Genomic DNA, 14,309 nt, shown 5'->3' with positions numbered 1-14,309 from the left:
AGCTTCCTAAGCTTGCCACTACCTCCTCTCTGTGGGGACCTGCCAGTAGCGGGAAGCCACTGGTTGAGGTAGGTGGCCCTGGAAGTCTCCAAAGTCGCTGCTGTTCTATCCCAGGCGGGCGGAGAAGGAAGGGTGAGACTGTGTAATGTTGTACCATCTTGGGTATTTGCTGGGACTGTTCTGTGTGTTTATTGTCCGCTTTGTGGTTCAACAAAGTATTGCCACGCTGTTTTACCCTCACCCTGTGTTGTCTGAGTAGCGTTATGCCCATGGAAGACCCTGGGTCTTCACAGTAATGTTTTAGTATGAGAAAGTATTATTTACTTACCTTATATGGATCTAAAAGACTTTGACACTCTTTTGATGCAATTGTTTCCTCTTGCAATTTTTCATATTGAGGGCAATTTTTTAGTGGCATGTGGAGCAACTGAAAAAAACAAAAACATGCATAAATTGCATGACCTTATTTTCTGAGGTCCCAATATATTAGGAGTGTTGTTAAATTAAATGAATTTCTATCTTACATAGGGCTCTTTCAGACAAACAAATTAAATGTCCATTTGCTGTCTACATGCAAATCGGATAGTATACAGCCCAGACACTGACCAATGCAGCTCAATGTGGCAGTTGACATGATCGTTCTTACACTACTTTGATTCGTATTCTTGATCAGACTCACCCATTAGAAGTCAATAGGAGTGTAAAAATTGGATCACATACAAGTTACCATCCGTATGTCATGCATTTTTCACGGACCCATTAAAATTATAAAGATAGAAAACTGTATTTGTCCTTTATTATTTCTTAAATTGTTCATGTAAAAAAAAGGATGGCGTATGCATGGACAAAATGGACATATGGATTGCATACAGATGTTAAAAAAGGGACACATGGATCGCCAATGGATTTTTAAGGATTTACATTAAAATGAATATATTTTAGTGGACATTGCAATTGAAAGATGAATCGTTTTTTCCTGTGCAGTGGTGGTAGAGGCGATGGTCTGCCCCATTGACACTCTAAAGTGTTAAATGTGCGTTTCTGAACATAAAACCCTCTGGGGCTGCAGTTTCGCCTGGGTAGGGTTAACTGTAGTGGCCGGCCTAGTAGAGGGAGGGGGAACTGAGTGCTAGTGAGAAGTGCAGGAAGTGACAGTCAGTCAGTCTTGAGCAGTGTAATAACAAGTGACAAGCAGCAGGCTCTAGTTAAGGGCTGCTAAGGATGACGTGGGCCTAGAATCCCGGGCAGTGGATTGCCAGAGTACCCCTTCGTATGTGAGCCGTGGCATGGTGAAGCGTAAGTACCTGCCCTCATGACTCCACAGCCTCTACCCGGGTGAAATAGTGGAGTTTGTGAAGTGTGAATGTCAGCGGGGCTGGTACGCCGCTGCTCTAGTGCGTCCTCATATGTAGGAGGACATTTAAGAGAGAGACCAAGAGGTCTTTTAGCAGAGGGCCAAGAGGGATACCCTACATAAATGGGCCAGAGAGGACCCCAAGAGTGTCCTGTCAACGCCAAGGACTGCCGATTTCCGTTGGGAGGAAATGGTGCCAGACCAGTCGCTGGCAAAAATTGAGGAGGAATGTGAGGATCCTCCTTAAAGCCATGGACCGTCTGGAGCCTCCTGTGAGGCACAGCCATCTGGCTTGCCGCACCCCCAGTTTGAGGGGTCCAACTCCACCAGTCAAGAGTTTGTGAAAGACAACAAGGCCACGGCAGATCAGGTGGTCCAGAAATATTGAGTGACCAGCTATGGTTCCACTCAAGTGGGCTGCGGGAGCGTCACTTTGGCGGAAGAAGACCCCGGGCCCAGTAGGTTTCCCAATCAACCCTGGAGATGGAGGAAACCACCCTCCCACACTGCCTGGGCTGCCTTCATGAAGGAAAGGGAAGAGGCCCGAAAGAAAAAGTAGAGGAAAGATGCACTAGGGCTAATCCACCCTGATGCAGAAGTTTTGCAGGGACCCATCTCACACTGCTCAGGTGAGGCAACAGTGAAAATCCCTGCTAGTGGTGAACCTCTCAGTTTTTCAAGAACTGTTTTATATAAATAATCCAAGGGACTGTTTCATCTTCGAGGCCAAGGAAGCATGAAGTAGTGGAGTCATGTGTTTTTCTTATGGCTGCTTCTTTTGTTTATTTTTGTTGCACCTTTTCCTGCTGGAATTGGAGGCGCTGAAGCGAGCCTTGAGGATGTAATATCCTCCACCACAACGAAGGTGCGCTTTCTGAGATTGTGCCCTTAGAGAACAGGAGGGCTACTGCTGAATTGGCCTATGTGCCCGTGTTAATAAAATGGACATAGACATTTTGTTTCTGGGGTCCTTACCAAGAAGGATTGGTGCTATTAAGAGTTTTAAGGTTTATAACTATGGACTGTCTCGATTGCTGTTCCAGGGCCATTAACCGAGAAGGGCCAGCTCTCATCAAAAAGAAGACGTCGGGACCAGTCTTCAGTTTAATGTTTTAAAATGTTTATGATGTTTGACACTTGCACTAATTTTCTGGTCAGGTCTGATATGGTCAAGAACAACCATAATTAAAGTGTGGGGGAATGTAGTAGTGGTGGAGGCGATGGTCTGCCCCCCTGATACTCTAAAGGGTTAAATGTGCATTTATGAAGATAGAACCCTCTGGGGCTGCAGTTTGGCCTGGGTATTGTTAACTGTAGCAGCTGGCCCAGTAGAGGGAGAGAGAACTGTGAGCTAGAGTCAAGTGCAGGAAGTGACAGTCAGTCAATGTTGAGCAGTGTAGTGACAAGTGTCAAGCATCAAGTTAAGGGCTGCTAGGGACGACATGGCCCTAGAATCCCAGGCAGTGAATTGACAGAGAACCCCTCCGCACAAGTCCCCCTTGCCTGACTGGGAACCTCGAGATAGATGTTGGGGTTTGGGGGCACATTCTGACTGCGAGGCTGCAGAAGAAGATATAGGACTCAAACTCTTAGAGGCAGCGTCAGATGGGATCCAGAAATACTGCCAAAGGTGGAGAAGAGTCCTTAGTGCTAGAGAAGATAGCAAAAGGGATGCTCTACCTAGAATGGGAACCAGGGCTAAAGTTATATCCAGTACTTGTGGGAAAGATGACAACCTGTTGGGCCTTATCCTTTATACCTGTCTGTAAATACTGTAAATACTGCCAGACACCAAGTAAAAGTTTGTTTTTATGAACCTTGTGTTCCCTGAATTGATTGCTGCCCTGGTTCCAGAAATGGAATTCCTGGAGTCAGAAGAAGCCTGCGGATCAGAAGTTAGTGGGAAACACCACATACACAGCAGCACACCAGGACGGGCGCACACTTTGTCTGTGGGTTCTGAAGTGAGAGGAAGCGACAGCTCGCCCACGACTACCTCGCTTGGGCACTTTACATCTGCAACATGTTTTTTGGATGCTAGGCAGTGGCGTGATCATGGGCTTCCTCATTATCTTGACAGACTGATTAGGGTGAGCTGGTTATTTTCTTCTTTGCTCCACTTTAAATCAAGTTCACAATCTCTATTTCTGTCTTGAATCCTACATTTTACAACAGGTGATCCCTCATCAATGTTTCACTGCTTTTGTTTCCTTTCAGCTTCTCCCACTCCCCCCTTTATAGAGGCAGTAGGTGTAATTTGATCTCCCTCTGAAGACAGATTTGTAGACAGATTTGAACAGTTTGAGAGTAAATGATCAGTTTAGGGAGGGAAGAAGTGATTGATAAGTAGGGAAAGAGACATTTTTTTTCTCTGACTACATATACTTCAAAGTTTTGTATTTTAATGTGTACTATTGATTTATCAAGAAAAATAAAAGTGAAGTTTTTAGTTATGCGTCCACATACAACATCTCTTTGGTGTTATTTGGAGCTAAAGAGGAGCCCTTGAGCGAGAAAAGTAAATGTAACAGACATGCAGGTTGAGGCTGCTGTGTATGACTGCCAATCTCTATGGTCTTATGCTGAACATGCAAAAATCACCGCTTAGGCTAATGATTAGCTGCAGCAATTACATGGATATAAGGCATGTGCTCGCTACAACAAAGTAAACCAATACTGGCAGGGACCAACAGAGCACTGGTGATAGAATGAAAAGGGATTTTAAAAGTAAATTATGGTTATATTTTTACTTTATTACATATGTTGCTGTTAAAGTGAACCTGACAGCTGATAAATGCTGCCCGATCCACGGCAATGGCTGTATAACCTCAGCTAGGTATATTTGACTCTTAAACGCTGTGGGGTTTTAGATAAAAACATACTTTAAAAGCCGCCGGGAACCAAGCAGTGCGGGTCCCGGCGGCCTCTCCCCGCTCACTCATATGTGGCTAGTGCTAGACTACTTCCTAATAGTTAGTCAGATAAGGAAGTACAGTAACCAAGGTTAAGTTCAAGTTGCAGTGGGCGAGCAGTCATCATTCATCGCACTGGGAGACCTTAGAAGAATCCCTTGCGGACATTCCTGCAATGTCTGGAGCTCAGAGGTTGGTATAGGTACTCGGACGAGTGCCTTATCCTCTGTGTACCATGGACGTGTGACGCCCTGCTGTGCATGGAGTCACAGACCAAAGGGGGGTGCATTTCAGGTTTTCTCCACAAGAGGCCCTCAGAGCATACACACACCTCCACCCTACCTCAGAATCACCAGAGGGAGCCCTTTAGGGAATATATAAAGGAGGGTGGAAGCAGGAAGAGAAGGAGTTCAGTCAGTTGTCTAAGGAGTGAGTCCAGTCAGGAGTCTCTGCTGAGACACAGAAGGTTAGTGACTCAGCAGGTTTCTGCTGAGAGGAGTTTTTTGGAGTCTGCTGCAAGCAGCTCAGAGAGAGACAGCTAGGAGCGTTGCCGACGCTCTAAAGAGCGGCAGAAGAGGCAGCCAGCTTACTGCCAGTGTGTATAGCCTAGTGAGGGCCCAGAGTAGGCCGAAGGCTAGTGGAACAGTAGCATCGGGGACCGAGGAGCTTCATAAGCTCACCCCAGAAATATACCGGACACCGGCTCCGAGTCTGCATAGCAGTATACCCTCTGTGGAAAACAACCGGATCTTTCCTGGAAGACTTCAAGTCTCAGGATAGCCCAGGAGCTGACACGTAACAGGACCAGGAGGCACAGAGGCTCCGCCATACCAGGAGCGTGCTCTTCAGCAAAAGGCCCTAACACCAGGTCAGCCGGCGCAACACAAGGACTAAGTTAGGCCTAGTTTCAGACAGGCCATAAACTACACAAGCGGCAAGGATACAGGAGGCCCTATACCTGCTCACTGGGGAGAGACCTGCAGTGCACCCCTCACCCTACAGTGCTCCGGGCGGTACCGCAACTCCACCAGTAGCTGGGTCACCGCCATATAGTGCACCTTACCGAACACCGCTGCCCTGAGGCCTAGCTCCACCTGTGGGGAGCTACCCCATCATAGCTACCGTAACACCGGCCTCAGTGGACTGCCGCAGCGCTAGTGGTCCTCACCAGACACCACAGGTGGCGTCACGAACTTTCATTTTCCATTTAACCCCTTTTTTTTAAGAGAGACCCCAGGGTACGGGCCCGGGAGCCGACCACCGCGACATCCCCCAAGGCCAGGCATTAAGGCCCGGGCGCCGAGTAGTCCCCATCCCCTGGGTGCCACAGACGCGAAACCGCGAGAAGGGAAGGTCAAGGATCTCGGGTGCACTACGGGACTGGACAGGAAATCCCTGTGACAGACAGGAATAGCCAAAGTAGGGATAGTCCAAGAGGAACGGATAGTAATGCTGGAAACAGACTGTGTTAAGGAAATGTACTGTGTTAAGGAAATGAGAAAGACGTTGTGCCCAATACTGCGTGTTACAAGTTGATGAACTTGAAATGTCCAGTAAACTGTTGGTGGTTAATACGAACTGTGTTCCCTGAGTTATGTGCAGCGGCTGTGGAAGATGGACGCCTGGAGAAAGCGGAGGCCTGTGACCTACAAGTGAGTGTTGCACCCCAGACATAATAACACATTAGGACTGGGACACGATTTTCCTGTAAAGTCCTAGGGAGATGTGAAGCAGCAGCTCAGTCATGGCAACCGCCTGTGGTCACTTTAGACGTTCCAGCTGTCAGGTTCGCTTTAAGGTACTTCTTGAAAATCCCAGACAACTATTCTAGCTACTAGGAACCAGTATACCTTGATGGAACACCAATAGTGTGACTATGATACAGCTCACAGGCTGCTCTATGTGCCTGGGGTAATTTGTTCTGGGTCTCACCAGTGAGGTAAGGGTCTATAATTTGTAATAAAGAAGAGGCAAAATGCTCAGAAAACATCTTACCAGTCCTAGAAGAATTATGCATTGAAATTAGATCATTCTCATTGTGTTGTGAAAATGTTGAGGATTTTTACTGTGGATTTAACCCTTTGCCATTCATAGGATGAAATATGCAGCGAACATTATCCAGTGAGAATGTACCTAGCTTTCAAAGGAGTTATCAAATATTTTGTTAAAATTGCCACAAAGAAGGGAATGCAATTAATTAATATAGAGTAATACACTACTTCAGTGATCGAAATGGTCTTTGAAGACTACAGACTAAGATAATAGTTTGTATGGGACAGTATTGACCAAACATAGATGCATTGATGCAGATGCTATCTGAGATGGTTCTCGGGTAATAAAAATTGTGTTTGAATATGGGTGCTATGATCGTATATATTTCTGTGGTTTTAGCGAACTGTCCTAGAGTGATGAGGTGCCGATTGTGCTCCCATCACCTTTTAGGACAGTGATTGGACTCAGTGGTCATGTCTGTGTAGTCAACATGTCATCACTATAGGACAGTTCACAAAGACCAGTGGGACCACCAGAATAGTGGCATGGGAGCAGGAAGTTGGGGGTATTATTTAAATGTATTCCCTGTTTTGTTGACATATATTAAAAAATCTTATTGTTCCCCTTAATAGTAAGGTGCAGTTTTAGTGTAAGAAAGGGCATCCTATGGGTGAGCTTTCAATGAGACTTGGTATCTACCAAAAAAAACCAAACTGATCAGCACCTCTTAACAGGATAAAGCAAGTGTGAACAGGTGCAAGCTGCTATGAATGCATAATATACAAACAAAAGGATAAAGCAGCACTCTGTAAGCGCCAAGATGTATGCAAACATTGACTATATGAATATGCTGTATTCTTTGATTTTTAGATTGTGCAGTCATAGCAGCTTGCAACTCTTCACGCTTGCTTTATTCTGTTGAAAGGTCCTGGTCAGTTTTTGTTTTTTTGGCAGTATACTATTGGAGCTGGTGACTGCCAATATACAGGTACATCTCACTAAATTAGAATATCATCAAAAAGTTAATTTATTTCAGTTCCTCAATACAAAAAGTGAAACTCATATTATATAGTCATTACAAACAGAGTGATCTATTTCAAGTCTTTATTTCTGTTAATGCTGAGGATTATGGCTTACAGCCAATGAAAACACAAAAGTCATTATCTCAGTAAATTAGAATACTTTATAACAACGCTTGAAAAATGTTTTTAAAATCCAAAATGTTGGTCTACTGAAATGTATGTTCAGTAAATGCACTCAATACTTGGTCGGGGCTGCTTTTGCATCAATTACCGCATCAATGCAGCGTGGCATGGAGGCGATCAGCCTGTGGCACTGCTGAGATGCTATGGAAGCCCAGGCTGTTTTGATAGCAGCTTTCAGCTCGTCTGCATTGTTGGGTCTGGTGTCTCTCATCTTCCTCTTGACAATACCCCATAGATTATCTATGGGGTTAAGGTCAGGCGAGTTTGCTGGCCAATCAAGCACAGTGATACTGTTGTTTTTAAACCAGGTATTGGTTCTTTTGGCAGTGTGGACAGGTGCCAAGTCCTGCTGGAGAATGAAATTTCCATCTCCAAAAAGCTTGTCAGCAGAGGGAAGCATGAAGTGCTCTAAAATTTCCTGGTAGATGGCTTTGGTCTTGATAAAACACAGTGGACCTACACCAGCAGATGACATGGCTCCCCAAACCATCACTGATTGTGGAAACTTCACACTAGATCTCAAGCAGCTTGGATTGTGGCCTCTCCACTCTTCCTCCAGACTCTGGGACCTTGATTTCCAAATGAAAATTGGAATTCTGGGACCTTGTTGAGTGTGTCAATGACTGCCTTCTGGACATCTGTCAAGTCAGCAGTCTTCCCCATGATTGTGGAGCCTACTGAAACAGACTAAGGGACCTTTTTAAACGCTTAGGAAGCCTTTGCAGGTGTTTTTTGTTAATTATTCTAATTTACTGAGATAATGACTTTAGTGTTTTCATTGGCTGGAAGCCATAATCATCAAAATTAACAGAAATAAACACTTGAAATAGATCACTCTGTTTGTAATGACTCTATATAATATATGAGTTTCACTTTTTGTATTGAAGAACTGAAATAAATTAACTTTTTGATCATATTCTAATTTAGTGAGATGCACCTGTATATTTGGCTGAACACTCCTCCCAACAGCTTGCATGAGGCTGGAAACTGGTTAGTTGGATTCTGGCTGGGAGTATGCCTATTGCATACTCGCTGTTACGTGACCGCCTGAAAATACATGTAGAATGACTGCAGACTTGTCGTTTCAGACCAGATAACCCTGTTAAAGGGCGCACTTCTTCAGCCTGCTTTCTGCTGTCTCTCTGCTGTTGGGCTGTATGTTTGAGGCTCTTGTTTACAGCATGAAAAATCTTCTGCGGATTTTCCAATCTGCACCATGCCCTATCTGAAATGTCTTGAATTTTCACTGTGGATTTAATTCATTGCAATGCAATAGCATAACTGTGATATGGAATTCTGCAAGACCAGAAACCAATATCTGATTATGAAACATAGTTGAGCAAGGCACATTGTGTCGGCACTTTATTTTGAGATGCCTTGTTTTGTATAATTTTATATGACTCATACTGTAATTCATAATGATTCTTCTAATTCACCAGCTATCAGGTACAATAAATTCTGGATTAAATTTATTTCAGAGTATTTTCTAACATTTTAAAATATATACACATAATTATCACAAACCATCTTTTGAAAAGGTTTTCCAAAACTTACATTGTCCTCTGAGAGCGGCACCGTATGGATTGGAATTGGTCGCCATGTTAAATTTTTGTTCCAAATTTGCCTGCCAACAGGAGGATATAAACCAGCAAGATTGGCTTGGGCACTCATTAACGTACGATCCATATCTGTGCTTCTTACATAAGCCTAAAGACAGAGAAAAAAATCATGTGAGAATACGCTATTACTGTGCCTAGATCAAGCTGGTTTATTAGTGCTGTAGAAGCATAAATTAGAAATTGGTACAGCACAAGAATACTTTAAGCTTGATTTATTTTATTAGTAAGTAGGATAAGTATAGTATTACAGACTGATTGTTATGTACATTTATAATTAAATTTGAACTGTACTTTCAACAAACTTTTCAGAAATCAATAGTACAGGCTAATGCGAGGGGTGTTCAATAAGTTATCTCCCCCAGCATGTTCTGTCAGTGTTAGAAGAGCTGGACTTTTCTGTGTCTGAGTCTGATGAAAGCAGTAGAAGTGACAGGATGGCAAGTGCAGTACAGTGTGGATCTAGAAAGAAAGTGATGGATTTAGAGCTTCGTTGCATGATTAAATTCATTACAAAGCAAGAAAAAAAGTCTAATAAAATCCATGAAAGGATAATTGCTGTATATGGTGAAGATGCACATTCCTACAACCAAGTAAAGTTTTGGGCCCAGCAATTTAAATGGGGTAGGGAATCAATTGAAGATGACCCTCATTCACATCAACCTATTAAAGCATCTTCAGAGGAAATGTGCTGTAAAGTGGAAGCCTTGATTTTGGAAGATCTTTGGGTCAAAATCAGTGTTATAGCTCATGAATTAGGCATTTCAGTTGGCATGGTTTCCATTATCATTCATGAAGTTTTGATGATGTCAAAGGTCAGTTACCCATGGGTGCCATGAATGTTGATGTCTGAGGAAAAAACATGTCACCAGCAACTTAGCCAAGAGAATTTAGACATACTTAGAGAACATCCAGGAGACTTCTATTCACGAATTATTACGGGTGTTGGAACATGGGTCCACCACCACCATGTTCCGGAAACCAATCAAGTCTATGCAATGAAAGCACAGGGGGTCACCAACTCTAAATTTCGTGTTCAGTAGTCAGCTGGAAAGAACATGGCAATAGTTTTTTGGGAACCAGAAGGCATTTATTACTAGAATTCAAGCCACACAAGACAACAGATACTGGAGACAGCTATGCCTCAACAGTGAAGGCATTACATGAGGCAATCAAAGAAAAAGCCGTGGGAAGTTGTCGGCAGATGGGTTGCTGCTTCCTGACATTGCACCAGCTCACAAGTCTCACAAATCACAATCTATCAAGGAGCTTAGCCATCCATCCTACAGTCCAGACCTGGCTCCCAGTTATTATTTTCTATTTTGGAATGTGAAGAAATTTCTGTGTGCAACAATTTCCTGGTGATAATGTAGTCAAAGAGGCAGTAACGGGGTTCTTGCAGCAGCAAGAAGTCTCCTATTCTGAGGGCAGTTTGATCACTGAAGGCGAAATAGAATAAGTGTATAGAAGTCAAGAGGAATAACATTGAAAAGCAGTAAGTTCAGTTTCCTCAGAAAATGTTGTTTTCATATTCAGGTAGATACGCTTATGATCCAATTTTCCTCCACCTGCTTCATAATCTCATCATCCACAGTTTCACAGCAAAACAGCTAAAATCCATCTGAACACAACACTGCCAGCACAGTGAAATGTCAGGTTACACCCACTATTATCCTCTATTATAACGATGGCCCATCTGACACGCGACACCCCCACTCATCAGCTGTTTAGTGGTCAACTACCGATTACGGCAGATGAGCTCCTATTAAAAAGACTAGGAGATGGTCTGCAGTAGCTGGCATAGGACACTAAACAGAATGCCACAGATCTGTAGTATTCTGATTCATACACCTTTGCCGCCGAAGGTGATAATAGCTGGTCGGTGGGTGTGTGCTAGTCTCGAACAAACTTATATCAATGTCCTATCTTAAAGAAGCACTCCCATAATTTTTTTTATTCCCTAAACCTGTGTTAATGTAGTATAAGTGTGTCAGTTGTGTTCTGACTTGTCAGCTTACACTGGTCTGTGAGTGTGAGCCGGTAGTGGGTATTACAGTGTAAGTCTATGGAGGGCAACAATGAGGCTCAGAATGAGGCTCCATAGGCTTATATTGTAAAAGCAAATTCTGGCTCACACAGAGTGCAGTATGATCCGGCCGGTCAGATTCATCGTCACGTGACTCAGAAGAGGGGCGCTGAAAACCGGGGAAGATGGCAATCAGTGAGTAAATTAACACACCGACACTACCCTAACATGTACACAGGTTTAGGTAATAAAGAAAAAGAAGAAAGCAGTGATTTTATCAAAATGATGGCAAGCAGCCTAGTAAGTGACATATTACTGAAGTTAGGGTCTCTGCCCATACATTATGCTGCTCTCAGATGGGTTGAAAAGACCTGGTGACAGATTCCCTTTAAAGTATTGGTCATAAATATAAAATTAATGGACAACCCATTTACATTTCTTGTATGGTAGTTGCAGCTTTCTTTGGTTGATTGAAGAGGCTTTCTTAAAGGGGTTATCCATGTTTGAAAGTAAAATCAGCAGTCATTTTATACACTATTCCTCAGTATTACTGGAGCAAGCAGTCACGTGACTGCGTGTATACAATTTGCATACACGCGGTCACGTGCTGACTAGTCTCATAGCTTCATTCAATGGAAGCCGAAAGCATGTACGGTAGTTGGCACGTGTATTGAAATGGAACACAGGTGGTCATGTAACCGCTCGCTCATACCAGCAGTACCCGGGATTCATAACAGCATGTTCACCACACAAGTCTGCAGTCATACAGAGTGACTGCAGACTTTGCTCTCAAACCTGGACCTCCCCTGTAAGCTGGACCTCTGAAAATTGACTGAATTAATTCTGAAAAGTGGTTTCATTCATGACATTATTTTTCATCCACGGCAATGACTTCAATGCATCCAAACATTTTGCTCTTTCATTCCTTCCAATTTTCTGTGGCATCATGATGATTTTCAAAGAAGGCTTACTTTCTGTGTACTAAATACAATTTTTGCACTCTATAGTTTAACTTAGCAAGAAGATTAAAAGCACATGGTTATTTTGGGAAGCGCGGCTATATTTACCTCATTCCTACTGTACGTTTCATTCAGAAATCCCGAATATCTCTTCCTCAGATACTTCCCCAGCTCATAATGTTGCTCCATACCAAGCTGTTAATTAAAAGAGACAAATATCGATGAAGAAGTCGGCTGGATTCATAGTTCTACTATCGCTATTTAGATGATGTTTGAAGAGCGTGGGAAGAACACATGGAAGAACACATGGTATGGCAAATGTTGACTTGATATTTTAATAATGTCTACTTTTTCACACTGCAATTGTTTCTGGATCCCATTCTCATCTCATTATGGATGAATGATAGGAATAAAATGTTATATAAATAAATCAATCTTTTCACTTATTATAAAATACATGTGATTTATAAGAAGGGTTAATAAGGTAGATTGGCAAACGTGACAAAGGCCACCTCAAGACTACACTATGCTCCATGTTGCTCACATTAGCTTCTTGTAATTTAGACTTTATATTTTTTTATACTTGTGAGCTCTAAGATTTATTTATTTTTTCATTTTTTTAATACTTGGCAATAGCACAATTTTCTGCTGCTGCACATCAAAACCTATTGTGACCAGACATAGCACCAGGGGGATTGTTGTATTTTAACACCACAATAAAACTTTTAGTACAATTTAATAGTTATTCAATTTAGTAATATTTTAGAAAATTTGAGGTTAAGTCCAACCAGGGGCACTACAGTGTAGCTTTGCCTTGCAATAGGACATCGCGGGTAGCAAACTGAGGCCTGGTAAAGGCTACGATTTGGTAAAGATGCACTGCAAGACAATTTAAGAGACATGAACCTGAGAAAGGCCTCTGTGAGTGCTGATACATGGTGTGATTTACATGTCAAGTCCCCTTTCTGAAGATGCTGGGGAATTTTTTTTTTTACCTTGCAAAATAAATGAAAATGCATTATGTAATACTTCTGACCCTAGTTCTTCAACAGCAGTGTTTGGTACCCTATCTTTATTAATTCTATAATGAGTCCCTGCAGCTGCATGTTTTGCGGCAGTAGACAGACGCTACACATGCGGGGATTGCCTGTTCATCAGTCTAATATGTTAGACTCAAACATATTATCAGAGCACGGCAAAGATACTTTGATAACATCCGAGCATGCTCGAATAGCACGTTATTCGAGCACGTTCGCTCATCAATACAAGGCAACTCTCTTGATCATGTAATAGAAAACACTTCGGCCAACATAAGAATAAAAATAATCACGAGCGAGGGGTGTGGAGGAGCCACAACTCACACCCCCTAATCGTGAAACGCAAATTGCTAACTCAAAAATAGATAAAGCTTCTCTGCGAAACGTGCGTCGAGGCCCGTTTGGTCTTATTTTGGGCTGCCCCTGCTGTGCTCCTTGATCCCTTTCCTAGTGGCCTTCAGTGGCTTTGATTGGTGAGTGCACTTTCATACTATGGTCCTTATTTACTCTGCCCTCACTGGGGCGAACAATGGGACATACATTTATCGCTACCTCATGTATGATTTCTCTCTATAGATGCCTCCCTCTTTCTGTCACTTTGTGCACATGCTGCTTTTGGGCCGCTCCCTTGTCTTCTCCCCCCCTTTTTGATTCTATCTTATATTATTTTATTTAGTGCTCCCCTGTGGCTTGGATGGGTTAGTGCATCATGTATTATGATCTCTATCTACTCTGCCCCCATCAGGGGGAATTATGGGACATATGTCCATTACTATTTACCATTTGAGACTTTTCTCATAGACGCATCCCCTCCCTTGCCACTTTGTGCACATGCTGTCCTGGATTGCTCCTCCCTTTTTTCTTTTTTTTTTTTTCTTGTTATTATATCTTTTTTCTTTTCCCTTACCTTCCATTTTTCTTGCATAGCTATGGCTAGCTGCTAGATGCCCCCGCCGTTCTGTACTGTTTCCCTTGTATTTATTCATTCATTATTGTGATAATACTGTACATTTATATTTCTACTAATAAAGTTTCTTTTTGTATGCTATATACTCAGTTGCTCTTGTGTTTTTACATCTCTTGATCATGTGTAGAATAGGAGGACACTGGAGTACACAGGGTATTTTAAATATACAAAATTTTATTAAATAGAGATTTAAGTTAGGAAGATAAATATAACAGACAGTGCTTCCACACCAACCAATATA

At 42.7% G+C, this 14,309-nt stretch overlaps 1 protein-coding gene across 5 annotated transcripts in view; it reads right to left on the bottom strand.

Moving 5' to 3' along the window:
- Nucleotides 1-14,309, bottom strand: part of ACP3 (acid phosphatase 3) — a 200,264-nt gene that overhangs the window by 70,833 nt on the left and 115,122 nt on the right. For all 5 annotated transcript variants that reach the window (XM_073678094.1, XM_073678095.1, XM_073678091.1 and 2 more), the window contains 3 exons: nt 12,173-12,259; nt 9,018-9,170; nt 329-427 (listed from right to left, as the gene is read on the bottom strand). In XM_073678094.1, coding sequence (XP_073534195.1) covers nt 329-427; nt 9,018-9,170; nt 12,173-12,259 — 339 coding nt within the window. The remainder of the gene's footprint in view (nt 1-328; nt 428-9,017; nt 9,171-12,172; nt 12,260-14,309) is intronic.

The sequence above is a fragment of the Phyllobates terribilis genome, unplaced genomic scaffold (assembly GCF_046119375.1).
Source record: "Phyllobates terribilis strain yellow unplaced genomic scaffold, ASM4611937v1 Scaffold_4__5_contigs__length_816908805, whole genome shotgun sequence".
Classification (NCBI taxonomy): domain Eukaryota; kingdom Metazoa; phylum Chordata; class Amphibia; order Anura; family Dendrobatidae; genus Phyllobates; species Phyllobates terribilis.
Note: the sequence above shows the minus strand (reverse complement) of the source record. Positions and strands in the feature narration are given on the sequence as shown.